The 27,719-nt window shown below is 56.9% G+C and overlaps 1 protein-coding gene across 2 annotated transcripts; it reads left to right on the top strand.

Moving 5' to 3' along the window:
* The first annotated feature begins 11,710 nt into the window (after positions 1-11,710).
* PLPP7 (phospholipid phosphatase 7 (inactive)) lies at positions 11,711-27,412 on the top strand. Of its 2 annotated transcripts, XM_072748333.1 has the most exons (3): positions 11,837-12,610; positions 22,392-22,474; positions 26,145-27,412. In XM_072748333.1, the coding sequence occupies exons 1-3, from the start codon at positions 12,160-12,162 to the stop codon at positions 26,154-26,156; spliced, it is 546 nt and encodes a 181-aa protein (XP_072604434.1). In that variant the 5' UTR covers positions 11,837-12,159; the 3' UTR covers positions 26,157-27,412. The 2 variants fall into 2 exon arrangements, with proteins under 2 accessions (XP_025865321.1, XP_072604434.1); XM_026009536.2 differs by lacking the exon at positions 22,392-22,474 and having other exon boundaries at positions 11,711-12,610.
* The last annotated feature ends 307 nt before the right edge of the window (positions 27,413-27,719 follow it).

The raw sequence follows: 27,719 nt of genomic DNA, 5'->3' as shown, positions 1-27,719 counted from the left end.
AGTGCAGGGGGTTTGCATATCACTATCTCGGGCCTGTTTATAAATAAGGATCTTGCTGCATTTCAAGAGCCCCGGGTTCTCTCTTCTTCTGCTAGCAGTGGACAAAAATCACCGATATTCTTTGGGTTTAAAAAAAGGAAAGTCTGGAGGTTAGTGGATAATCATGTTGTGCAGACATCCAGCCCTTCCGTGCCTCACACGCGGGGAACGCAGCCCGGAGACGCTCCCTGAAGTCTCGGGGCGAAGAAGGCGAAAGCCAGCAGACACATAGATGAGGAAGGCTCGTCCCCCTGCCGGCGCCGCTCGCTCGCTGCAGAAGTCCGACTTCCTGGCCGCCCGCCTTCCGCACGCGCTCGCTCGGGGCGCTCGGGGCACACGCGCCGGCCCGCCCCGGCCCCGGCCCCGGCCCCGGCCCCGGCCCCAGCCGCTCGCCCGACCGGGGCGATCAATGGAAGAGCAGGGTCTGTCGGAGCGCGGAGGCCCGGGCGCCCTCGGGGGCGAGCGCCGACCCGCGGCTTCCAGGAGGCGAGCGCCGGGCTCCCGCCGCCCGCGGGGTCCCCGTGGGCGCCCACTCGCGGGCGCGGGCCGACGCCCCCACGCGGGCGCACCGCGTCCCCCGCCGCTGTTGCTGTCGCCGCCGCCCGCCGCCCGCCGCCGCCGCCGCCGCCGCCGCGCGGGGCTCCGGGGCTGCACTCGGGCCGCCGCCTGGCTCGCCGCGGCCGCCGAGGACCTGGGGGTAGAAGGGACAGGGCGTCAGGGCCCGCCTCAAAGTTGAACCGAACTTTGCTGCGGGGCGCGCGAGGCGGCGGCGCGTGTGCGCGGGGCGCGGGCTGCGGCGCTGACGGCACAGCTCTGGGCGGTCTCCCCGGAGGCGGCGGCCCCCCCGGCTCCCGCCCGCCCCGTCAGCGGCGGCTGCACGACCGCGCGCACCAGCGAATAATCGCCGCCCGTGACATCCCCGCCGACACCCTCCCGGCCCAGGGGTGGCGTGGCGGGAGCGGGGGCGGCGCCCGGTTGGCCCTGCAGTGGGCCGCGTGGACCGGCCGGGCCTGGCACAGCCCCCGCCACCCGCCACCAGCGCCGGCTCCCCTTCCCCGGCCGGGTCCCTCCGGCCCCCTGGGGTCTGCCCCGGCCGGGATCCCCCGACCGACCCCGGAGGGCGCAGGGCCCCAGCCCCGCCGCGCGGGCGCCTCTGTCCCCACCCTGGCCAGCCCCGAGCGGCCCCGGGCCCCCCGCGCGTCGGGCGCGCTCGCGGCCGCCGGGAACTTTGGCGCGCACGCCCCCACCCGGGCGGCGCCGCCGACTCACCTGCCCCTCGGGCCGCTCCGCCGGCCCCGGACGGCCCCGGACGCCCCCGACCCCCGCCGCGGGCTCGTCCTCGGGGCGTCCCCCCCCCCCCGGGCAGTGTCCTTTGGCTCTACTGGGGTCCCGGGCGGCCGTGGGCGCCCCCGGCCGCCGCTCCTCCTAGTCCGGGGCTGCCGGCGGGGTGGCCGGGGGCGGAGGGGTGAGGCTCGGGGCTCTCTCGCCCCCACCCCGCGCGCCCGCTTTATTTTATGATCATCGTGAGCGCGTATCGCCGCTCAGCCCCGCCGCCGCGCCGCAGCCGCCGGGCGCGCCCCGCGCTGCCTCGCTCCGCCGCAGCATCGGAAAGGCAACCAGGTCAAACTTTGCAGAAACTCAGCCCCTGCGCCGGCCTGGCCCCGCGTCCGCCCGCAGCCGCCGGCCGGAGCGCAGCGCCGCAGGCACCGCCGGCCGGAGCGCAGCGCACGCAGGCACCGCCACCCGCTCGCCGGCCGCGCGAGGATGCAGGTCCGCAGGCGGCGGCGGCGGCGGCGGCGGCGGCGGCGGCGGCGGCGGCGGCGGCGGCGGCGGCGGGCGGCGCCGCCTCCTCCTCGCCGCCCGCCCTGCTCTCCACCCTCGCTCCCCGCACACGGCCCGCCCTCCCCCTGCTAAACCTCTCCCCGGCTCCCCCCCACCCTCGCTCTCCCTCTGCAGCTTGTGGGGAGCTGAGCCTCTCCTTGCACAAACGACATTTCCTTTTTGGCTAGCCCCAGGAATTCTGGGTAGTGTAGTTCAGCTTCTGTCTCGGGTCCAGGTGGGCAGCCTCTCTGGGGAGGTCCTGGTATTGCACGGTCCTAGTATTCCTGGCCACGGTCAGGTGAGGCCGAGGCTGGGCGGAAGCAGTGCAGGGGCCCTGGGAGGCTCCAGGCCGGGAGGCTTGGGGTAGAGAAGTCTGGGGATAGGATCCCTGGGACTGAGGCTCTTGGCCCCCTGACAGGTGATCAGGCCCTTTGGGTCCCAGCTGTGCTCAGTGTTATACAAGCTTCATTACTTCATCAGCCAGCAGCCAGAGGGAGGTCTCTTATGGGTACTTCACGGAGTAGGAATCCAAAGCTGGGAGACCCCAGAGACATGCCTGATACCCCACCATGGCAGGTGTTCCAGCTGATACTGGAACCCCAGAAGTCTGAGTGCAGAGGTCCGAGGAGGGTTTGACCCTGGACAGCCCTAAGCGACCTCAGGCCAATAGCCCCACCCCCATCTTACAATTTACTCCCCTAGGGAAAGACCAGGTGGTTTCTGACATCAGAAAACCTGGCAAGCCACATTAGAGCAATGCTCTGCCTCCCCACCCCCGTGATTCTGACTTCCAAAGGTCCCCACAGCCAGCTGGGGAGCAGGTCTTTGGGCCATTCTCCAGCCAGAGCATCTTGAGTGCCAGCGAAGACAGGAGCTGGAAAGGGAGGATTCCAGCCACTTTCAGGTCTCTTCTTTGAGGGATGATCAGCCAGGTCAGGTGATCTGTCGCATGTCAACACCAGCCTAGACCACGGGTACCTTATTTCTCATCCTGCTGACTGAGACCCAGGGAAGGTGGCCTTCATGACCTGTTTTCTGCTGCAGAGTAGAACCCCAGACAGCACAGGTCTCCCGGGGACCCCATGTAAATGTCCATTTCCAGGATGATTTCCCTGGCCTCGTAATGCATACTGGTCTCTCCCAAAGCATTCTGCCCTTCTGGGACTCACTACAGCCCTCAACACCTCCTTTGCCACCAGATGATTATTATGCAATTCAGTTTATATGCAGGTAAGATATCCCTTGGGGATGTCTATCCCATCACCCCAGTACCCGGAACTGAGCAGACCCCACTGGCTAGGTACTCCCCGAGGTACAGATGCCATTCTGCCGACAAGGACTTGGGTGCTCTGTGAACATGTGCTGAGCTGCACACTTTTCTCATTTGATGTGAAAAGTACAGAGGCCAGAGCCTTAACCTTCTCAATAAATAGCCAAACCCATAGAGATGATGCTGCCTGAGTACACACTGACCCTGAGAGGTGGGCTATACAGAGACCGTGGTGGGGGCTGGGGACAGGAGCTCTTCAGAGTCTGGATTCCCAACCAGATCTGGCCAAGTCCAAAGCCCGTTCAATTCCTTCCTCCGGGGATGCTGCCCTTGCCAGCTGGGGCCAGCCCCTCTGAACAGAATGGAACTGACCCCTAGACATCCCTGTCTCTCGTGAGTCCCACGGGAAGAAGTGCTCAGGTGCCCACAGGGTGAGGACTCTTGCAAAATAGAAGCCCCCTCCCTATTAAGCTCAGCCCCAGAGACTCCTCCCCTTACACACACACACACACACACACACACACACACACACACACACCCATGCAGTCCTTTCTTTGTGAAGGCTAGCTTCGTGGGAGGAGGGCTGAGGCAGTGTTTGTGGACCTGTTTGCCAGGCTCTGAGCTGAAAAGTGCTCCCCGCAAGCCAGCCCTGACCTATGGAGGGTCTCCCCGGGCTGAGCTCTTGCACATACCCTGTCCTAGCTGCTGCTGGGCCCTTGAACGTTCTGGCTGCTTCCCCAACTCTCAGGCCCCTCTGGCCCTCCAGCCTCCTGACTCAGTCTTCCTCCTGCTCAGCATTTTCTGGAGCTCTGTGGGTGTTGGGCACACACAACCATGGCTGCCTCAGCATATGTGGAAGGCCCAGGGTGTATCCACATGTGTGTGAAGCACTGGCATCTGCAGAATAGAGAAAGGGGACATCTGGTGATAACATACCCAACACCATAGGGACACTCGCATTGCCCCCCCCCCCCCCCCCGGCTGACCTTATTCCCTCCCCAAGACCTTGGTCTCCCTAGAATCTTCCATAAAGTCTCCAGTGGATAGGAGAGAAGGACTGGGTGCACAGCCCCAGTGCCGGTCCGGAGATGGTGAACTCCCCAAATGCCAACTTGGGGACCCAAAGTATGGTCCATCAATTCTGGGCACATTGGCCCAGAGAGGCCATGGAAAACCAGCCATACAATAAATCAGAGATCAAAACTATATCACCTGCCCAGCTAGGTTTTCAGGTGCAACCCAAATAAGCCAAGATTTCCCCAAGGTCTGCGGGAAAGACCTGGAAGATGCAGCTTTCTCCTCATGAGCATCACTGTAAGCCATCACACATATCCTCTTCATGGCTCTCCACAGTGAACACACCATGCTATCCTGTAGCTGAGACACGGGAGGGGGGGGGGGCAGATGGTGGTATGGATTGCACTCAGCAGCCTGGTGCTAAGACCCAGAGGCTAGTGATTCAAGGTAGCAGGCGCTCACTGGTGTCCCAGTAGTTGGGGGTGGGGGTGGGGGGTTTTTATGGCCATAGTCTCAAGGCTCCTTCTCCCTCATTGGCCAACCTGTGTCTCAAGGCCAAAGCCAGTCCTTCAAGAGCTCTTGGCCTCCAAGGGTGTGGTCATCATGGGACTAGAAAGGCATTTCCCAGGAAGGAAAAGCCCTTGTTCTGCAGATGGAAATGTTAATGCTGGAATTCTGTTGCCCTGGGAAACAGGGTTCTCTCCTTAACTGTTTGGGACCAGACTGGAAGCCAGTGGTAAGGCTTGGAATGTCCACCCGGGGAAACAGTGAGCAGGGGTGGAAGGCCAGACAGATGGCTGGAGGCAGGGCACTGGGAGCCAGTAGGTGGATCCGGCTGCTGGCCCACCTGACATCACGGATGCACCCCCACCTCTGTGGGGAGTGGGCTCAGGCCTGGCCCAGTGAGCAGGAAGTGGTTGTCAGAGAGGGCCCCCATATTGGATCCTAGATCATTCCCCATTAAGAGGCAGTGGTATGATATGAGAAATGTCTGGGAGGTGCAAGACCAACTGCCCTGCGTGGCTGCCCATCTGGAGACAAAGTGCCTTTCCGGCCAGACATTCAGAACCACTTTTCTTCTAGGGTTGTGACTTCTCAGATGGCCCTTCCATCATCCGCACGTGCCTTCTTCCCCAGTACTGACCGGACATTTGTGCTCAGCTGGGCGCTCAGAGGACACTGGGGACCCAGCCTGGGCCAGGACAGACTGCAGGCGTGGTCCCCACGGCACTCACATCCCATGGGCCACAGAGACGTCAGGGCAAATCCAGGAATAATGAATGGAGGTATGAATTAATATGAATAATATATAAGTACAGATTCATACTTGAAATGGTTACAAATAAGTATTGATTGCTGTAAATCAGATATATAGAGTAAATTGTTTTGATTTGTGTGTGTCCAATGTTGAGCTTGGGGAAGGATAGGGTGAAGGTAACACTTCCAGCAGTGTGAGGGGTGTGATGTGTGTAGTAAGCATAGTAGAGGAGGTTAGGGTGTGTGATTGAGGGTGTGAGTGTGTGATGGTGTGGGTGTGACAGCACGGGTTTGTGCATCTCTTTGTGGGAGGGTATATGTCACAGTTTGTATGTGTGTGTGTGTGTGTGTCCCCGGGTGTTATATGTGCCCATGAGTGTGTGTGATGAACATAAGTGGTGTGGGTGTAAATGAGCAAGTGTGCCATCATGTATGACAGTGTGTGTGCCTTGTGTTGAGGGTATGTCTGTATGAGCATGTGGGTGTATGAGTGTGCAGGATGGTGTGTGTGTCCCTCTGTGAGGGTATATATGAGCCTGTGTCTGTGGATGGGTGTGTGATGGTGAGCATGGCTGAGCGTGTTTTTGAATGTGAGTGTCTGTGAGAGTGTGCGTGTGTGTGCATGCGGGCCTGTTGGGTGTTATTTCCAGGCTGGGGTGGGCGGGAGGTGTAAGCTGCGGGATGGTGATTCCACTGGCCACATGGAGGTCACCTAAGGGTAGTGAGGGGCTGCTTCTCCCAGCCTGGCTCCAAAGACGGGGTGCCCTCTGGGGGTCCCGGGTAGGGACTCTCCCGGTCCCTCTGGTCCGGCTTCCTCAGCGGAGCCTTCAGAGCCCCAGATCTGGGCGTCAAACGTCCTACCCTCCCACACAGCCGTCGCCCAGCCGGGGAGCAGAGGCTCGGTGGCGCCCCAAGGTCAGGCAGTGGCCAGAGCGCGCACAGACCCGGGGCCCGAGCCCTCGCGCCCTCGCGCCCTCGGCCCCTTGGCTTCGGCTTCGGCGGGAGTGGGGGTTCCGCGTGCAGGCGCCGCTCCGCCCGCCCCCGCGCCCCCCGCGCCCCCTGCCCCCGCCCCCGCCCCGCGCCTCCTGCCCCGCGGCCCGGAGGCGGCGGGAGGCGGCGTCAGCGGGCTGGGTGGGTGCGGCCGGGATCGGTGCGGCACTGGGAGTTCTCCAAGGTGCTAAAATAAACCCCGCGAAGGATCAGGTTTCCCGACCGAAATAACCCAGGAGCGGCCTTGGAAATGCGAACTGCGAAAGCGATCTGGGCGGGAGCGCCCGGGTGGGGAGGCGGCGGGGAGAAACGCGGTGCGCGGGGCTCCCTCCCCCTCCCGGCGGGCGCCGCCGCTGCCCCTCCCTCGCTCCGCTTCCCTCCAGCTGTGCGTCTCCCTCAACGCCTCTGGACGCCCGCCCCACCCCCGCCACTCCCTTCCCCTTCCACTCGGGGGTCATCACCCCAAATAACCGGCCTCCTTTGGCCTTCTGTCTCTTTGTAGTAGATTGGAGCCCAGGCTCCAGAAACAGAGTCATTTATTTGATATTTATTGACCACCTATTATGTGCCAGGCACTGGCTGCGTCCCCTGGGCCCATTGGGGAACAGGTAGACCATAGTCCCTGCCCCATGGGCTGACACTGCTAGGAGGACACAAGTCATAAATACAGAGAGTAAGTGTTATGAGATGTTAGAAAGGGAAAAGGAAAAGAAGAGAGGAGGGTTAGGGGTACTGGGGTGATGTTTGAATCCTGGGGGACCCCTGTGGCTCCCTCGATGACCCAGCTAGAACCCCTTCCCCTCTGAGCTTGGATCTTCCCATTTGTGTGATGAAGACTAAAAGCCCGTCAGATTGCTGTGACAATTCAGGGACACACATTTAGTTCCCAGTAGGTGCAGAGTAGAAGTTAATGATACACACGCTTAGTAGTAGTAGTAAATAGTAGTAAATATCTCCTAAACAGATAGCAAATCTCTGCTACATACAAACTGCCCTAGGTCTCACAAAGCTGCCAGAAAACCTCTCCTCTCAAGGGAGAGAAAGGCAGTGTATCCAAGTGGTTAGGGCCAAGGGCTTTAGGCTGAGACCGAGTCTGAATCCTGCTCTGCTTCTTACCAGCTGTGGGTCCTAGCAAGGGGCTTCACCCTCCTCCAGGCCCCTCTCTCAGCAACTGACAGGGCTAGACCAGGAAGTCCTGGGTTGTGTGGACCACAGTCCAGGTAGGGCAATGGCTCAGGTGAGGCCAGGTGGTCTGCAGGCATGGGGCCACCTCTGAGTCACCTTTGCATTTCCCACTGGTCCTTGCATGAGGGGTGCCTGGTGCATAGCAGTCCTCGAGAAGTGTTCCACGAATAGGTGAGTGAATTAGTGAGTGCCAAGCTGTGGGACATGTGGCCAGAAAGACAGCCTGGAGGGCTCAGAGTTACAAGGATGAGCCAGCCCACATCCCATCTCTGGCCTTGACCAGCTCTGTGGCCTCACAGGTCATGTCACCACCCTAGGCTGCTCTTCGTCATCTCTAACATGGGAAAAGGGTAGATGTGGACTTGCCCTGTTGGCTGCAAGTGTCTATAATCCATGCTTTTCCAGGTCTGGGTACTGCAGTAGGTGACCAGGTTGACCCATCAGATCTTTGGGGATGCATCTGAGCACATGCTGTTACATGGCACTTGCCACTTTAATCACTTGTTTATATTCTACTTTGGTGTACAGAGGTGTGTGCATAAGGATGGCCAGGCCAGAATAGTTTTGAATCATCATAAAATGGAAACAATCTACATGAATAATAATAAGGGGTTGCTTACATAAAGTATGGTCCATCCACACGACAACATGCCAAGCAGCCATTGAAAAATGGCAAGTTGTCATGGAAACATGGCCAGGTTTATATTAAGTGAAAAGGGTAAGGGCATATAATACAGCCATATTTTATTTTTTAATGAGTTTTATTTATTTTATTTTTTAAAGATCTTTTTAAAGATATTAAAGATTTTATTTATTTATTTGAGAGAGAGAGAGAGAGAACACAAGCAGAGGGAGAGAGAGAAGCAGACTCCCCACAGAGCAAGGAGCCCCATGCAGGGCTTGATCCCAGGACTGCAGGATCATGACCCTAGCCAAAGGCAGATGCCCAACAAACTGAGCCACCCAGGTGCCCCAAAACAACCATATTTTAAATGTATATTTGTGCATATATGATATATAGATAGATACAGTTTGTTTAATATATATTCTTTCTGGGATGCCTGGGTGGCTCAGAGGTTGAGCATCTGCCTTCGGCTCAGGGCATGATCCCAGGTCCTAGGATTGAGTCCTGCATCAGGCTCCCTGCGAGGAGCCTGCTTCTCCCTCTGCCTGCATCTCTGCCTCTTTCTGTGTGTGTGTGTGTGTGTGTGTGTGTCTCATTAATAAATGAAATCTTTAAAATACATTTTTTTCTGATTATTAAAGCAATACTTAGTTTTGTAAAATATTTCAATAATTGGAAGTGAGACAAGCGAGAATTCCTTTATAACCTGACCACCCTCATGTTAACAGTGGTGGTCTCCTGACAGTAAAATTATACCTATAACATCTGTACTTATTGAATTTATTGCAGTAAGCATGTGATATCTCGACAATAAGGAAAAAAAATAAGGGAATTGGTGGAAGTAAACTTTTATAAACTGGCTAGTTATTTCAGGGGTGTGTATCCTATCTCTGCAACTAGACTTCAGGAAGAGATCAATGAAAACATCGATTCAATGAATGAATGAATTCTGAGAATTCTTGAGACATGGGACTGTGTGGCCTATGGTAGGGCCTCATAAAGGGGAGAGCCTGGGGATCCCTGGGTGGCGCAGCGGTTTGGCGCCTGCCTTTGGCCCAGGGCGCGATCCTGGAGACCCAGGATCGAATCCCACATCGGGCTCCCGGTGCATGGAGCCTGCTTCTCCCTCTGCCTGTGTCTCTGCCTCTCTCTCTCTCTCTCTCTCTCTGTGACTATCATAAAATAAATTTTTAAAAAAGTTAAAAAAAATAAACAAAAAAAAGGGGAGAGCCTGCTTCTCAGCCGTCTGGCAATGTGAGCAGGGTCACCCCACCTTACAGAGGGATAAACAGTTTTCAGGCTGAGTGAGCCCCTCACACCATCCTTCCACCAGCCCCCCAGAGTGGGGAACAGAGGCCAGGAGGGCTCACAGGACTTCCTTGTGGTCACTAAGCTGGAGGTGGCTGAGTCAGGGTCTGGGGCTGTTTCACTCCAGAGCCCACTCCTAACCACCCCCAGGGTAGAGCACAATTGGACTTCATGGGCCTTCTCAGCATAGAGCCCATTGTGGCCCTCAGAATCTGCTGGCAGCTCTGACCAGACTGAGATGCTGACACAGACCTCTGGGTATTAATAGCCCCAATCTGGGATGGGCTCCTCTTCCCCTCCTGGGGTTAGCCCAGGTCAGCGGCCCCACCGAGGAGGAATGAGATGAATGCCTTGGTGGAGAACTGAGCAAGCACACCCAGGTCCTTGCTGTCTGGGGGATCTTTGTCTGGAAGTCCTTGTGTTCCTCCCCAGGGACTGTGTGGGAGTTGAACCTCCACTCTTTTAGGCTTCTTGGTGGAGACCTTCTCCACCTCTGAACCCCAGCTTCCTCATTTGTAAAATAGAAGTGGTACCACATCTTCACAGAAAGGTTGCTTATAGGGTGTGAATAGGTTAGAGCACATAGCTCCTTATATTGCCACTATCCATGCATTCTGAATATATCTCCACGTGCATCTGCCCAGGAGCCAGGATGAGGCAGTATAGGCCATCGCTGCTACCCAAGAGGCTAGGACATCCTCTGTAGCCATGTGGTCTGAATGGAATACCCTGGAAGAGGAATGCCAGGAAGTCTGGAAGGAACCCTGGACTGGGGGCTCCTGGAGTCTGGCTTCACACCAACAGGTATGGCATAGGGGCCAGACTTTGGTGGTGGGTCCTTCTGAAGGGGGCACCCATAGGGGAGAGAGGACTGTGCCTTTTTGTTAAACAGGATGAGTTCTTAACCCATGGAGTTGGAGGCTAACTATGTGGCAGGGACCCTGCTCAGCATTGAACAAACATCATCTCCTTGACCTCACAATAGCTTTTGAAAGGTAGACACTATTATTCCCATGTTACAGGTGGAAAAACCAAGGCCCAGACAGGCCAAGTGACTTGTTCAAGATCCCACAGCCAGTTGGTGGCAAAGCCAACATCATCCCCCCATCTGTCAGATTCTGGAGCCCACAGCTGGTGTCCTGTAACCAGAGAGGGCTCACCTCACTCCAGGAAGCTTACTGCCCTTGGGCAGTCTCTGGAGTGGGCCCAGGGTTTCACGATTAGAGGGAAAGTCACAGCCTCCTGCCTCAATCCCAGCTGGGCAGACAGTCCTTGGCTCCCCTGAATTGTGAGACCAGGGCATTCACTCATGACTCTTCTGGTCACCCTCTACTAATGGTTTTCCCTTGAGTCCATGCCCAGTCAGCCCTAAAAGGGCTATGGAGACTTGGATTTCCTCCAGGCACCCAGGTGGGGACAGAGAAGCCTGACTCAAACCCCAAATCCTCGATTAGGCCCTTTGGTCTGTCTTCTTTGGGCTCTCAGCCTCTCTTGCCCTTTTGCACTATGCACCAGCCACACAGGCCCCCCAGAGGCCATGTGGGGTAGGCTCTCCCCTACCTGGGCCTCCCACCTGTTCTTCCTGGGGAAGCTCCGCACGATTCCCCATTCAAACCCAGGGCCGTGGTTCTGTAATCCTACCCCACATCTCTACACCTGTAATCATATACATGTTGTTTGTTTAATCCCCACTGAACTGGGCTTTCCGGGGTCAGGGATGGACATTCTCTGCACGTGCCTGGCCCCTCACGTGGTGCTGGCTGTTTGACAACTATTGGGTTTCCCGGAGTGTCTGCTGGAGTGTCCCTGTCCTTCGCAGAACTCTGAGTAGTGGAGGCAGCCTCCAAGGGGCAGATCCATTACCAACCGATCAATTAGCCCTCCCTCTAACAGAAATCAGATCTTGCAGATTGCCATTTGATTGGACTCTGATGCACGCAAGCCAAATTCAAGACTGATTAAAAAATAAAAATAAAACCTCAGCCTGCCAGCTTAATGAAATGCTGTCACAGAGGGGAGGGGCTGGGCCTGGCCCCAGCGGACCCAAGATGATGCTGGCAGTGACGTCTTTGACTCAGTCTGGTGCCCAAACAGGCCTCTGACCTGGCTCTGCTGTCCCGTCCACGGGACCAGGTCCAAGTGCCCAGGCCGGGGTGGGGAACAGGCAGGCCTGGCTCACGGGGGTCTGCACTGCTCAGAGGGAGCCTGGAAAAGCAGGGGTTAGTCCGGGGCACACATCTGGGCCTCTGGCCTGGGGCCCAGCTGAGGCCAGAGCAGCAGGAGGACTACATTTCCCAGAGTCCCCTGGTCCCCCGGAGTGAGCCATTGGAAGATTTAAATAGCCCAGGCCGGAGGCAGCCAGGCCGCAGCTGTGGACGGGTCTGCCTCCCTAGTGGCTCCATTGGCGCTGGCCTGCATCGGTGGGCTCGATTGGCTGCCCAGCGGGCACTGACGTCCCCTCAGAGCCGGGTGGCCGCCAGAGGTAAACAGCCATGTGCAACCCTCTACTCTATATTTAACAGCTGCTGCGGAGAAGGCAGGGAGGCAAGGAGGCAGGGAGTGGTGGCGCCTCTCGGGGCAGCTCCTGTCTTCGGGGACAAGGCCGTGCAGCCGGGCTGGCCCCGGCCCTCGCCGTGTGAGCGTCACCATGCCAGCCTCCCAGAGCCGCTCCCGGGCCCGGGACCGCAACAATGTCCTCAACCGGGCAGAGTTCCTGTCCCTGAACCAGCCCCCCAAGGGGGCCCCGGAGCCCCGCAGCTCGGGCAGGAAGGCCCCGGGCCCCTCAACACAGCCCCCGCCCCCTGGTGAGGGGGCCCGCGAGCGGCGCCAGTCACAGCAGCTGCCTGAGGAGGACTGCATGCAGCTGAACCCCTCCTTCAAGGGCATCGCCTTCAACTCCCTGCTGGCCATTGACATCTGCATGTCCAAGCGGCTGGGGGTGTGTGCCGGCCGCGCGGCGTCCTGGGCCAGCGCCCGCTCCATGGTCAAGCTCATTGGCATCACGGGCCACGGCATCCCCTGGATCGGGGGTACCATCCTCTGCCTGGTGAAGAGCAGCACGCTGGCTGGCCAGGAGGTGCTCATGAACCTGCTCCTGGGTGAGTGTGCCCGCCGTCCGCCACCCACCCTGTCGGGCTCCCCAGGAGGGAGCCTGCTCCACCCCATCCTGGCCAGGATGAGTGGGGCCATCAGAAACCAACTGGAATGACGTAATGAGGTTAGGCAGGAAAGGTGCCCCAGAAACAGGCGAGCCTCCAGCTTGGTAATGAGAGAACCTGGGAGGTGAAGCCAGGGGCCCCCTCCAAAGTGGGGGCCTCGAGAATGTGGAAGCCCTGTGGGAACCTCCAAGGAGAGGCCCAGCTCACCACAGAGTGCACTGCTGTCCCAGAGACGAGTGGAAGGGAGGGAGTAGTAGAGGCCGTGGCCTCGAGGGAGGCCATCAGGAGTCTGGTCGGGGGCCTGGGGTTGGGATCCTGGTAAGTGTCCTAGAGCAGGGCAACTTCTACCCTACAGGTTGGGGTGCTTGAGGTCCTAGGCTGCTTGCAGACAGCTGTTGTGAGCTGCCCCCATGCCCCTTCTGCTTGGATCAGAGACCCTGCAAGCTGCCCAGGCCTGGGGGAGTAGGAGGTCCAGTCTTTGGCTCTGCCCGCTTGTGGCCACTTGTGCTGCTTCCCTAGATGAGTCGCTGGAGGAGCGGGCCAGGTGAGCTGGTCCTTGGTTTGTTTTACCACGGTCTCTGACACCAGCACCTTTCAGTTTCATACTGCCCTGTGCCAGATGCCACATGGGACCCACAAGGTGGGTCCACTCACGAGGTGGGTCCACTCACAAGGTGACACCGGCCCCATCCTGCCCACTTCCAGGCACCTCCAGATCCTCAAGGTGCTGGGGGGAACCCTAGCTTCCACCCTCCATGCTGGGCCCACATTGATCCCCTGGGCCCTCCCAGCGTGGCTACCATATTGGGCATAGGCGGGCGGAAGTCCCAGGCTGAGCAAACACTGATGAGGATGTAGGCTGGACCACTGAGAGCTGTGGCCCTAGAGGAAGGTAATGATAACCTGTACCTCCCTGCTCGGGTCTCAGAGGGTCTGGGGCTGGACACTCTGGGTGGGACCTGGGGAGGAGGAATCAGACAGATGCTTCAGGCACCCTCAGTGTCTTCTTGTTCTCATTTTTACATTGTTTACACTACTTGATATTTTCCGCAAATAGTCCCACATGACTGGTGCAATTATCACTCCCACTTTACAGATTAGGAAATTAAGGTTCCTATAAATAAAGCAGCCTGGCCAAGGCTTCAGAGCTGGAGATTTGCACTGGGTTCGCCTGACATCCAGGCTTGTGCCCTTTCCAGGCACAGTGCCTTGGGCTTGGGAGTGGGGGGACAGAGTAGGGTGGCTGAGGCACCAGGCCAGGGGCTTCCAGGAGCAGAACCCTACACTCGTTATTCAAGTTTTCCCTGGAGCTGTCACAGCCCCAGTCACAGCGGTGGTTCAAGTAAGCTGTGTTGGAGGTTAAGGTGTCTGACATCCAAGGACAGGGGCAAGGAGGCACCCTCGAGCCTGCTCCCTAGACCCTGTCCACATGTCCCTTCTCTGGGTGATGTCGGAGGTGGTAAAGCTGTATTGGGAATGTGTTCGGTGTTTACTGTGTGCCCAGCATTACATAAAGCACATTATCGCTCCTAATCCTCACATAGCCCTGGGAGGGAGAGGCAGTTATTCTTCTCCTTGTACAGAGGAGGAAACTGAGGCATGGGGAGGTGGTGTGGCCACAGTCATGCAGCTAGTCAGAGATGGGGCAGGAGTGAGAATAGGAAGCAGCTCTAGCCTGTTAAGATGAGGTTTCTGGCTCATTCTAGCAACCAGTGGCTGTGGGCACAAGAGTGTCTGCTTCAGAGGATGAAGACCAAGATTCAGGGGATCCCTGGGTGGCTCCACGGTTTAGTGCCTGCCTTTGGCCCAGGGCGTGATCTTGGGGTCCCGGGATCAGGTCCCACATCGGGCTCCCTGCATGGAGCCTGCTTCTCCCTCAGCCTATGTCTCTGCTTCTCTCTCTCTCTCTCTGCATCTCTCATGAATAGATAAATAAAATCTTTTAAAAAAAGAAAAAAAAGAAGACCAAGATTCGAGATGCCTCCCTTCTTGAATAGGAATTTATTGAGCTTTATCATGTTCCAGCTACTATGCCACGAATGTCCTGTATTTCATAATTTAAAAACATGTTTAATGACTTAATAAGATAAATATTAACATACCCACTTTACAGATGAGTTCACTGAGGCTCAGAGGGGTCAAGGGATGGGCCAGCCCCACACAGGTGTTACTGGTCGGCCCAGGAACCAAAGCCACACCCTCCAGATGACAAACCCCTTGCCTCCCCAACCACTGTAGTCTAGAGGTTGGATGAACCATCCAGTCTATTTCAGAAGTGTGAACACAGCAAGGAGGTGAAGTGTCAGATATGCAGTGAATGGGGCAGAGGGTCTAAGGGGACATTTCCCACCCAACAGCCCCTTTGCTCCTGTATCTAGTTACCCAGACCACACAGAAATTAGGGCCTGGCACAAAGCAGCCTCTCTAGGGCAGCTGCTCCAAGCAGGCCAAGTGCCCTGCAGGTGCAGCTCACTTTGAGGGGATGCAGACCACACCCTTGAGTTCCGTGGGAGGAAACTCCAGCCAGTAGCCAAGGTGGGTTCCCATCCCACAGCTCTGGCCCAGCCTGCCAGGGGGGCCGCCGATGCCAATTTGCACCTGGGAGAGCAGCCCATCCACGGAGCGCAAACTGCAGGCTCTGTCTCTCATTCAGCCTCTGGGGGGCTGGGGGTGGCAGCTTTCAATCCTAGAGCACAGGCTCCAAGTCAGGCTGGGCTCTGTTCCATCCTTCTCTGACCCTTTCTCTCTCTGTGAACTTGGTCAAGCCAGGTCCCATCCCTGAGCCTGTTTCCTGGTCTGTCCAGGGGGCTCCGGGGCTTATGGGAAGCTGATAAAGCCCCCGACACTGTGGTGGCCAGTGAACATCCTCGGCAGGTGTCCAATGCCACTTGTGGGAACCACAGGGCCCAGAAGGGGAGGGGGCTCCATGCATTCCTGCCTGCCCACCCTGAGCACCAGGGCAGCCCATGTGCTGGGAATGGAGGCCCCACCTATACGGCCTCAGAGGTGAAAACCGGGGGCCTTGGGAAATGGGGGCTCCAGCTGCTGGGCCAGGAGGAAGTTGTCTGTGGTGCCCCTACTCTGTGCCCCCCCCCAGGGCAGGCTGCCCAGTCTGGAGAGAAAACCCAAAAGGATCTTAGATGCAGCTGGCAAAACCTTAGTCTCCAGCATCGGCCAGACCTGGGTGCAGATTCTAGCCCTGCTGTGGGAACTTGGGCAAAGAACTTTGCCTCTCTGAGCTTTGTTTTCCTCATCTGTCAAATGGGTGGCTGGGCTACTTCACCTAAGAATACACATAAGCTTGGCGGGTACTAATGCCAGTCGGTGCTTGTGCACCAGTGGTTATCAGCATCCTCGCCATCACCGTCATCAAAGCAGTCCCAGGGCCCCTCCAGGCTCTAGACACCTGTGAGATGCCTCGTCCCCTCCCTTGTCTCCTCTGGCCACAGCCCTCAGCTCGATGATCCCAAAGGGAGCCATGTGACAGGTGCCCCAGGCCCATCTGGTTTCTTCTTGGGCCTGTCCTCGGTGGACAGTGGCTTCCATGTCTTATTGCCATGATCACTTCATTGAGATTTTCCTGAATATGAAGACTTACCTTCTTCTTTTCCTATATCATTTAAATTTTTTTTCATTTATATGAGAAAAGAGAGCACAAACAGGAGGAGGGACAAAAGGAGAAAGAGAAGCAGACTCCCCACTGAGCAGGGAACCCCACCTGGGGCTCGATCCCAGGACCCCAGGATCATGACCTGAGCCAAAGGCAAACTCTTGACCCTCTGAGCCACCCAGGTGCCCCTATCTATCGTTCTTTATTGTGGAAAAAATATACATGATGTGAAACTTATCATTTGACTACTTTTAAGTCCACATTTCATGACGTTATGCAACCATGACCACGCCCATCTCCAGAACTTTTTCCTCCTCCCAAACCGGGACTCAGCCCCCAGTAAACACTAACTCCCTATTTCCCCCTCCCCTAGCCCCTGGCACCCACCATCCCACTTCCAGTCTCTATGAACTTGACTTCTCTAGGGACCTGGTAAAAGTGGAATCATAAGATATTTGTCCTTCTGCATCTGGCTTATTTCACTTTGTGTAATATCCTCCGGGTTCCTCCATGTTGTAGCAGGTGTCAGGATTTCCTTCCTCTTTAGGGCTGAATAATATTCCATGGTGTGGGTAAACCACACCCAGCTCATCCACCATCTGTCAGTGGGCACTTGGGTTGCTTCTGCCTTTTGGCGATTGCAAATAGGCCTGCCGTGAACACAGGTGTGCAGGTATCTGTTCAAGTCCCTGCTTTCAGTGCTTTGAGGTAAATACTCAGAAGTGGAACTGGTGGATTAAATGGTAACTCTGTGTTTAATTTTTGAGGAACCCCCATACTGTTGCCCACAGCCACTGCACCATTTTCTGTTCCCACCAGCCATGCACAGGTGTTTCGATTTCTCCGTGTCCTAGCCAACACCTGCTGTTTTCTGGGTTTTGATAATAACCATCCTAGTGAGTGTGAAAAGTGGTATCTCGTGGTTTTGAGTTGCATTTCCATAATGATTAGTGATGTTGAACACCTATACATTCTTGCAGTAAGGAAAATTCAAACATTACAAGGACAGATGACGAAAAAAACAAGTGTGTCCCTTAAACCCTCTCCCTGAGAATGACATCCGCTGCATGGGCCTCTGGACCGGGTGACACCCTAATTCTGTGCACATGCTAACGAATCATCTGTTTCTCGAATGACTTCCTGTGGTGTTTTGCCCAGCTTGGCCTCGTTCTCATGGGAAGCAAAGGACCTGCTGGGCTGTGAACGTCATGCCTTTGGGGACCATGGTCTCAGCCCCACGTCCCTTTGCTTGAAGGTTCAGAAACCAGAACTGGCCCCTCAGCCTTGCAGTACCCCAGTGTCCACCCAGCCCCCTGCGCAGACCCTCTGTGTCATGTGTGGTGTCCGCTCTCCCTCACCACCCACTGGGTCCTGCTCTCAGGGATGGCTCGGTAATGACCCTCCCTGACACTTGCAGAGCCTGTCCCTAATTGATGGATACCTAGGCTGCTCCTGGCCTTCCCTGCCAGCTCTGCAAGGGTAGAATAGCCTTCCTCTACCTTCCTTCACTTGTCATGTGTCAGTGGGACTCAGTGAGACATTGGTCCCCCTAGGGGTTCTTCAGCTGCTCCCTGCCCAGGCACCATCCTGACAGCTGCCCTTGCGGCCATGTACAATTGGGCAGGCTCATGTCTACACTGCCTGGAACTCAGCTGAATGAATAGATGTTGCTCTCAGACTCCAAGGCCCGTAAGTTTGATTTCCTTGTGCCCCGACCATCTTCAGAGATAAGTAAAGCCAGCTTTAGTATCTGGATCCTTCAGCTGAGAAATGGAAACCTGCAAAGTTACAGAACACACTCAGGATTGCTCAGGCCGGGGGAGATAGAGACAGGCTAGGGCCCTCATTCTGCCCTCCTGTGCCCAAGGCTGGGGGAATGGCTCTGGCTGCCATCAGGGGCTGCCCGAGTCAGAGAGGTGCTGGCCATATGCATATACATGCACACACATGCGTGCATACACTATGCACACCAACAGAGCAGAGGTCCCAGTGCTAAAAGAGTGGAAGCTTCTAGCCTGCTCTCAGGGCTCCCCCCACCCCACCCCAACCCTCTCTTCACTGTGTGCCTTCCCAAGAGCCACATCCTGCTGGAACCATGCAGCACGGTTCTTAAAATAACTTTTGTGTGCATGTGCTGAAATACACACAACATAAAATTTACCGTTTTAACCATATTTAAGTGCCAAAATTCAGTGGCATTAAAATTCAGTGCCTTTAAGTGCATTCACATTGTGTGCCACCATCACCCCCATCCACCTCCAGAACTTTTCCATCTTCCCAAACTGAAACTCTGTCCCCAGTAATAAAGAACTCCTCATTCACTTACTTCACTTGGCAGAATGTCCTCATCCATCCCCTACCCTTTGGTAACCACTACTTTCTGTCTCTGTGAGTTTGTCTATTCTAGGGACCTCATAAAAGTGCTGTCATGCAATATTTGTCCTTTTGTAAAAATAACTTTTTTTTTTAAAGATTTATTTATTTGAAGGTCGCCTGGGTGGCTCAGTTGGTTAAGCATCAGACTCTTGATTTCATCTCAAGTAATGACCTCAGGGTCCTGGGATTGAGCCCCACATCAGGCTCCGCCTTAGCAGGGAATCTGCTTGGGACTCTCTCTCTGGGGGAGAGAGAGAGAGAGAGAGAGAGAGAGAGAGAATCTCAAGCAGGCTCCACACCCAGTGGAGTCTGATGAGGGACTTGATCCCAGGACCCTGAAATCAGGACCTGAGCCGAAACCAAGAGTCGGACACTCAACCGACTGCACCACCCAGGCACCCTCTGTAAAAAATAACTTTTTAAAAATGTGCCCAAGAAATGCCTGTTCATGGTAAGAAGGAATTTAAATGCAGAATTCACAAAGACCATGAAAATCATCTTCGTCTTCCAACCTAGAGAAAAGCACCATTACCAGTGTGGTGCTTTCCAAATATTTTTTTTCTCTGCATAAACACATTTACATCTTCTTTTATAAGAATGGCATCCTACTGTAAATACTGTTTGGTGCTCGTCCTTTCCCACTTAACAAAAAGCCTCACCACGCTCCCTCGGTGGCTATAAATACACATCCGCCTCATCACTGGCAGTAGCCTCAGAGCACACCGTTGTCTAGACTTGGCCACGACGTGTCCCATCCGTCTCCTACTCAAGGGCACTGGGCTGATGCGGTTTTCAGCGTTAGGAAGAATGCTGCAGTGGACATCCTTGACTGTGAATCATGGTGCACATGCCTGATTATTTCCCGGGGAGAGATTCCTACAAGTGGAAGAGCCGAGTCAAGGGAGAGGTGTTGTAAAGGCTTCTAAGTCTGAGGCCAAACGCCCTTTGGAAAGTTTAGGCCCATTTATGCTACCCCACAGCACTGCAGGCTGGTCTCCCGGTTCCTGGGTTGACCCCCAGGCCAGATGAACTGGGGCCCCTCCTCCTGGCCTCAGCTAGTGGGAGTCACGGCCCACAGACCTGTCCCCCCACCAGCCAACAAGGGGCCCAGGTCTGCTCCTTGTTTAATCCAGGACTCCTGCTTTCCACCTCCTGCCCAGCCTGATTCCCCGATGCTGGAAAGTAGCCAGTGCTCCCCAGGGGCCATGAGAGGTCACCCCAGCCATCCCTCTGCCTCCAGGCAGACACACACACACACAGACACACACACACACAGATGCACACGCTCAAGCGGCTAAGCCACAGGCAGGCTAGAAACCTCAGGAGCAGCCGATTCCAAATCCCCCACGAGAGCTGTTCTTTTCTTTTCTTTTTTTTAAAGATTTAATTTATTTATTAGAGACAGAGAGAGAGAGAGAGGCAGAGACACAGGCAGAGGGAGAAGCAGGCTCCATGCAGGGAGCCTGACGTGAGACTCAATCCCGGGTCTGCAGGATTATGCCCTGGGTCGAAGGCGGTGCTAAGCCATCTGGGCTGCCCTAGCTGTTCTTTTCTAAGAGAGCTCTGGTCCCTGCCTCACCCCTGCAACCCCACAACCCCCTGGCTCCTTGCATAGCACAGGACCCCAGGGTCCCTGGGTCGGGGAGGACAGTAGGCACTGAGGCAAGGGCTCATCCCGCTCTGAGGCTGGGAGGCTGCCAGGGCAGCAGAGCCTGGGAACAGCTTTTGCGGTGTCTCAGAGTCCAGCTTGCTCAGAGGGTCTGAGTGTGGAGATGGCCACCAGGACGGGCATGAGGGGAGGGAGGGAGGCCAAATCCTATCCCAGGAGCCATTGATAAAGCCGTTCCTGCAAGCAGCCCTTGGAGCAGCCTCCGGGATTTTGTCAATGAGGGGAGGGAGGCTTGGACAGGTGGACATGCCAAGGTCACGCAACTCTCAAGCAGCTGACATTGAAGTTGGCCTCTGGTTCTGGATCCCAGATGCACGCACCGCCACTGCCCTGGCTGAGGCCAGGGGAGTTAATCAGAGGCCAGGGGAGGTGAGTGGAGGCCAGGAGAGGGGAGGGGAGGCCAGAGAAGGTGAGCCAAGGCAGGGGAGGTGAGCAGAGGCTGGGGGAGGTGAGTGGAGGCCAGGGCAGATAAGTAGAAGCCAGGAGAGGTGCATGGAGGCCAGGGAGGTGAGTGGAGGCTGGGAGAGGTGAGTGGAGGCCAGGCGAGGTGAGTGGAGGCTGGGGGAGGTGAGTAGAGGCCAGGAGAGGTACATGGAGGCCAGGGAGGTGAGTGGAGGCCGGGGGAGGTGAGTATCTCGGCTCAGCTCAGGTTAGCTGTTGGGGACCCCAGGCTGCGGCTCCTCTCCTGCCCCTCACCCCCCAAGTGTCCCACCAGGCAGAGCTTCCCCAAGGGTCCCCCACCGCCCGCCCTCCAAGTCCAGGAGGAATGTAGGTCAGGGAACTTGACAGCGCCGTGTGAGCGAACTCACAGAGGCCTGAGTGATGGTGCCACTTGCTTCTATTTCTGGGCCCTAGATTATGAGCTGACGGTGTCAGAATCACGGTCACAAGGAGGGCTGGCGGTGGAGCTGGAGGAGAGGAGAGGCCCTGGGAAGGCTGTCGGCTGGCTGGGGAGCCGCCCTGCCTCCTCAGCGTGCAGCCCCAACACCAGACGGCTGCGGTGCAGAAAAGGGGCACTGCCGGCCCAGGACACCTGCACGGCAACTCTAGAAGTGCTCGCCGCCCACCTCCTCCTTGGCCAGGTGGCATTCTGCCAGCCCGGTTACCCGGCCCCAGGCCCCGCCCCGCATGACCTACCCCAGAACTGGAGGTCAAATGAATGAAGGAACAAGACATAGGATGGGCTGGGACAGTGGGACAGGGGTCGGGGACAGCCAGGCTGGCCCCACAGTCTCCAAGGGGCATGGGGCAAAGGGGTAGTCTCTACCTCATTATGGCCTCAAGAGACCAAAGCACGCAGAAATAGCAGCAGGTTCCCAAAGGCCCAGATGCAGGGTTTTTAAATCATGGGACACAGGCAACCTCCAGGCCTCCATAGGGGGCAGGCGAGGGTCCCAGAGCCGAGGCCTCCAGCCTCACCACGAGGCTACCTCTGTCATCTGTTTCATATACTGAGCCTTTGTGTATGCTTTCACTGGGGGAAAACACTTTGCTGCAACAAACACCTAGCTCAGTTCTTGGCCTGTGGACCCTGACCACCATGAGGAGAGCTGGGGCTTGTGGAGAGATTGGGGCCCCTCTTGCCTTTAGCCGCCGAATCTGAGTGGGGCCCTGAGCCCAGGGCACCTCCTGGGCAACCTAGAGGTGCCAGCGCTGCTCCCTCCTTCCTGCCTTCCTCCATGGACACTTGTGCCAGGACTTACACTTGTCAGGGAAGGCAGGTTTCAAACCAGTGACAACTTGCCAAGCTGATGAGCCCTGGGTTTTGGCTGAGAAACTTGGTCACAAGTTGGACAGATAACTGTGTCTTCCAGTGGCTAGTGTCATGTTTGGCTCTATCTCAGTACCTGATCCTGGTCCACATGAACCCCCTAGACCCTGGCAGCCCACCTGACACCCAGACTGTGGCTGGCCACCGGCCCCCAGCACCAGGGATAGCCCTGGCCCTGGACGCTCTGACTTCCCTTGAATGATGGAGGTCTCTGAACCGTGCCAGGTAAGTTTGACCCTGGTGGGCCCTCAGAGAAGGAAAGCCCTTCACTGATGCACCTGCTTGATGCCTCCAGGGTCAGGCCAGCTGGGACTGAGTGATAATAACAGCGCCCATGCCATCGACCAGCGCACACAGGCCGTGCTGGACGCCTCTCAGGTACTGAGCTCACCATGTCCTATGATAACCCCGCTCCAAATCAGTGGGTCAAGGTCAAGGTCCCATAAAGGGGGGAATCCCTAATTAGTGTAGGGATTAATTGATCCCATCCTGATCCTGGAAGCTACGAGTTGAACGCCTACCCCAAGAACTGCCCCCTCCTGCCTGGCCTCCTGGCTCTGCTGCTACATCAGGCTGAGAGCCACTCCAGGGGTCAGCAGCATCTAGGCCCTGGTCCCTCTCTCCTGCTGGGATGTGACCTCCCGCATGCTCCAGCTGGCTCCCGGCCCCGGGCCTGGCCTCCACCTAGGTCAGTGGGCTGGCCTCCCCAGCTCCTCCCCAGCTGGCCATCTCCCGGGAATGAGTCTCCATGGAAATGTGAGGTGGGCGCCTGTAGAATGAGGCTCCCTCCCTCCTTTAGACTCTTCCTCCCTCAGGCCTGCAGCCTCTCCGTTCACTGCTTCCTGCTTCTGACCAAGCACATCCCGGAGTGGGTGGCTGATGAGAGGGGAAGGCCCAGGAGAGGCCAGGGGTTCAGATCTCAAACCAAGACAGCAGGCAGCAACCCTGTGGAAGGCGGGGAAGGAAGGCCAAGAAATTCCATACTAACCAGGGAACGCAGTGTTAATTTGGGAACAATCTGAACATCCAGTGCTGGGACTTTTAAATAAATATGTCATGGGGCTTCATCTGCCACAGCCATGGGAGTCAGGGGGACATGGGACGTGGCCAGACTTTCAAAAAGCAGGTTACAGGGGCACCTGGGTGGCTCAGATGGTTAAGCGTCTGCCATGGTTTAGCTCATGGTCTCCAGGTCCTAGGATAGAGCCTCACGTCGGGCTCCCTGCTTGTCAGGGAATCTGCTGCTCCCTTTGCCCCTCCTCCTGTTCATTCTCTCTCTCTCTCTCTCTCTCTCTCTGTCTCAAATGAATAAATACAATCTTAAAAAAATTTTTTTAAAGAAAAGCAGGTTACAGAACAGTGTGTAGAGCATCTTAGAGATGTTATCAAATCTCTGCTCTATAGATGGATAAGGGCCCGGAATGGTGGCAACCTCTGGGTGGCAGGGTTATAGGTGATTTTAAAATCTTACTTTTTGTTTTCTAATTTGTAAACTTTCTACAGTAAATACCTACCGCCTCATTTTTTTTTTTTCAAAAGCTGGGTGGATTTTTCTCCGTGTCTGAGTGAGAGCAGTTGCAGGCCAACAATTTAGATATCCACGGCCGTTTCCAGGAAAGCTCCCAGGCTGCAGTGAATTATCAAATAATGGCAATCCTCTCCCCTCCTCCACCCTCCTGGTGGGCCAGGGACGTCATGGCGTCATGGTGTGCTGGGGCCTCCCTGTGTTAGCCCTGAATGTCTTGTGTCCTGGGAAACCCCTGTGTTGCGGGCAAACCCCGGATGGCTGGTTACCTGCCACCGACCCCCTGCAGGAGGTGGTTGTCCGTGATCTCCTCGTCCTGGTGGGGAAAGGTGAGTGGCTTGTCCAAGGTCACACAGCCAGGAGGCTCCCGGGCTGAGACTCAAACCCAGGTCTCTGGACACTCATGGGGTTTGCCCCCATGCCACGATGCCCGGTTTCCTCTTCACTGTCACCTGAAGCGGGGCTTGGGTGCTGTGATCTCATCAGGGTTTCCATGGGCCTCTCTAAGGGTGGGGAGGGTTTTCTCGGAGGTCCTGCCCCCCACCACTACCACCTTGGCTATCTGGTTGCCGCTGTGATCAGCTGAGTGAAGCTAGATCCTTGGCATGGTGGCTTCATCGACAGCACAGAGAGACAGAGCACCCTTCCCAAGGCCACACAGCACGGAGTGGGCAGGTGGGGAAGACCCAGGTCTCCCTCATGCTCCCAGATGGGAGAAGAGCTCACCCCCCTGGCCATTCGCCCCAGGCTAGTGACTCCACTAACATGTAGAGACTGCTACCACTGCATGCCTGGCCCTGGGCATAAACCAGTGAATGAGAGAGCCCAGCCCCCCCGCCCCCCCCCCGCTCCGTGGAGGGGTGCGGGGAGGCGGGGGGAGCCAATGCTGTGTCCCATCAGCCAGAGGGTTCCTTAGCTGCAGCTGGGTGAATGACATGGTGTGCGGGGAACGCGCTGGTCAGGGAAGGCCTCCTTGAGGAGGCAGCCAAGGCCTGAAGGAGGAGGGAGACTAAGTCCCCCTCCAGGAAGGAGGAGCCGCAGGGATGAACACTCCCATCTCCAAGCCTTTGTCTCCTCCTTCTCTGGAAAATGAGGTTTAGCTGCCATGGAAAATAGGGTGACGGTCCCTCCAAAAGTGACAAATGGAGTCACCATATGATGCAGCGACTCCACCCGTAGGTGCACGCCCACAAGAACTAGAAACGGGGGGCACCTGGGTGGCTCAGGGGTGGAGCGTCTCAGGGTGTGATCCCAGGGTCCAGGATCGAGTCCCGTATTGCACTCTCTGTGAGGAGTCTGCTTCTCCCTCTGCCTGTGTCTCTGCCTCTCTCTCTGTGTCTCTCATGAATGAGTAAATAAAATCCTTAAAAAAAAAAAAAGAACTGGAAACGGGCACTGGACAAATACTGGTTCACAAACATCTGTACCAGCCAGGAGGCCAGCAGCCCAGACGTCCACGGGCAGATGGACAGGTGCACAAACGATGGTACGTCCAAACAGGGGCGGATCATTCAGGCCTGGGAAGGAAGCACTGACACCCTGGGGATGGGCCTCTGCACCCTGCCGCGGGGTGAAAGCCACACACGAAAGGCCACGGGATGAGTCCCCGTGTGTGAGATGTCCAGAGCCGATAAATCCATAGAGATGGGAAGCAGATGAGTGGCAACTGGGGCTGGGCAGAGGGGGACAGGGACCGGTTGCTTCCTGGGCACTGGACTCCCTTTCGGGGTGATCAGCATGGTTTGGAGCCAGGTAGAGATGACGGTTGCCCAGCCCTGTGCATGTACGAGTGTCACTGAACTGTACACTTATAAATGGTTCATGGTAAGTGACAGGAATTTCACTTTTAAGGAACAGGGTTGGAGATGGAGGGACGTCCGGGCGGCTTAGTTGGTTAAGCATCCGACTCTTGGTCTCAGCTCAGGTCTTGATCTCAGAGTCATAAGTTCAAGCCCCACACTAGGCATGGAGCCTACTTAAAAAAAAAAAAAAAAAAAAAAAAAGACAGGGATGGTCGGGTGCCGCTCTCAACACTGCAGGGACTTCAGTGAGGTCCTTCGAGAACAATTGCCACCCAGAACAATCGCAGTGGGTCAGGGCCAAGGCCCTCCCAGGGGCCCCCAGGAGGGGCCGGTGACGATGACACACTCTCATGCAGCAGCTTTCCTGAGCACTGTGAGCGAATTTGGTCCGGACCCTCTCAGACCACGTGTGGCATCAGGGAAGAAAGACAAGGGAAATGCTAAGAAAGTGTGTGATGTGTCGGGGCTGAGCAATGCTGTCAGAAAGAATAGGTCAGGGAGGGGTAGAAGGTGGCAGGCTTCGGCAAACAGGCGGAGGGCAGGCTGCTCCACCCAGGCCGGGGGCGTGAGCCAGGTGGATATCCCAGGGAAGAGGGAACAGCACACACAAAGGCCCTGCGGTGGACACGTGCCCAGGAGTCTGTGCGTCTGGGACGGGGTGGGGGTGCCGAGGCGTGAGGGGACACTGACCGTCCCTCGGGCCTCCCCCTCTCGCCTGCAGCCCTGCTCCTAGACATCATGACGGTGGCCGGAGTGCAGAAGCTCATCAAGAGGCGCGGCCCATTCGAGACGAGCCCCAGCGTCCTGGACTACCTCACCATGGACGTGTACGCCTTCCCCGCCGGCCACGCCAGCCGCGCGGCCATGGTGTCCAAGTTCTTCCTCAGCCACCTGGTGCTGGCGGTACCCCTGCGTGTCCTGCTGGTGCTCTGGGCCTTCTGCGTGGGCCTGTCGCGCGTCATGATCGGCCGTCACCACATCACGGACGTCATCTCGGGCTTCATTATCGGCTACTTCCAGTTCCGCCTGGTGGAGCTGGTCTGGATGTCGTCCAACACCTGCCAGATGCTCATCTCCGCCTGGTGAGCCACCCGCCCATGGCCCCAGGACACGGGGTGGCCCCGGACAGGTGGCGGGAGCAGCGGGGCCCGCGGGGGATGGCCGCGAACCGGCAGCCGCATCTTCCCCATCCTGGTCGGAGGCCCTCTGGAGGGCCAGAGGGGCGGGAGGGCCGGGTGTCACCCGCTCCTTCACTTGGATCGATGTCCGCTCCGGGCAGGCCAGGGAGCCCGTGGGACAGTCGTGCTTTGCTTCTGCCGCGGAGCAGGAGGCGAGGACCACAGTGGCAGGAGCGGGGCCCCATCCCGTCCTCTCCCTTCGCTGTCATGACTGCTGAGAGCTTGGCTGTCCCGCCGCAGCACGACGCCTGGCAAACACCCCGGCCCGCCGCCCAACACAGGTGCCACTGCCTTTAACGGTCAATAGCTTAGGGCAGCACTTCCCCAAGGGCACACTGCCGGATGCCAATCTGCAAGACGCTTTGGGAAGGAAAAGGGTTTTGTGGTCAAATAAGCTTGGGAAATGCTGCATACTGTGCCCCCATGCTGAACATTTGCGCCGTTGTCATGAAGGTTCTGGCAAGTCCTGTAGAAATGCTTCCGGTCAAACCTGGTTGAACTCTGTGTTTCCTCAACTTATTTGACCACAGACCCCTTTTCTTGAGGAACAGCTACTAAGCCCCAAAGATCCACCATCTCCTCAAGCATGTTTTGGGAGATGCTGCCCAGGAGCCGGAGGGCCTGAGGTGCAGGTGGGTCTCTCCCAGCTCTCGGGGAGGCCTGGTGTCATGCTGTCTGCAGAGAGCCCACGGCCATGGGCATCGGTGCCGCTTTGGCCCCCAGGGGCCGGACTCCATGTGACCTGATAGGTCATTTCCAAGTACCCATTATGGATGCTCATTTCATGTGACAATACAGATGACGTGCAGCAGAGCCTGTCCTGCGTGCTCTCTCCTCGTGTGATGCACAGTTCCAGGCAGGAGGGTCTCTGGTAACATAAAAGGGTGGGATTTCTTCAGTCCCAGAAGGGCCAGGGTGATCAGGGGGCAGGGGGCTCCTAGACTTTTCCAGGCTGGTCGGCCATTCTCCCTGAGGTCACTTTCTGGGATCCCCTTAATCCCCCGGGGCTCTGCACTGACCACTCTGCCCAGGGCCTGCGTTGGGAACAGTTCAGGAGGCCCCCACGGTGACACCATCAGGGACCTACCCTGGGGACTCCAGACCTTCTCTCTGTCCAG

This window comes from Vulpes vulpes, chromosome 2 (genome assembly GCF_048418805.1).
Source record: "Vulpes vulpes isolate BD-2025 chromosome 2, VulVul3, whole genome shotgun sequence".
NCBI lineage: Eukaryota > Metazoa > Chordata > Mammalia > Carnivora > Canidae > Vulpes > Vulpes vulpes.
This window is presented reverse-complemented; position numbering and strand designations above follow the sequence as displayed.

Excerpts from the sequence above, each read along its gene's own strand:
- PLPP7 (XM_026009536.2), top strand. The coding sequence starts at position 12,160 with ATGCCAGCCTCCCAGAGCCGCTCCCGGGCCCGGGACCGCAACAATGTC. Across the intron at positions 12,611-26,144 it reads GCTCATGAACCTGCTCCTGG|CCCTGCTCCTAGACATCATG; the intron begins GTGAGTGTGCCC and ends TCTCGCCTGCAG.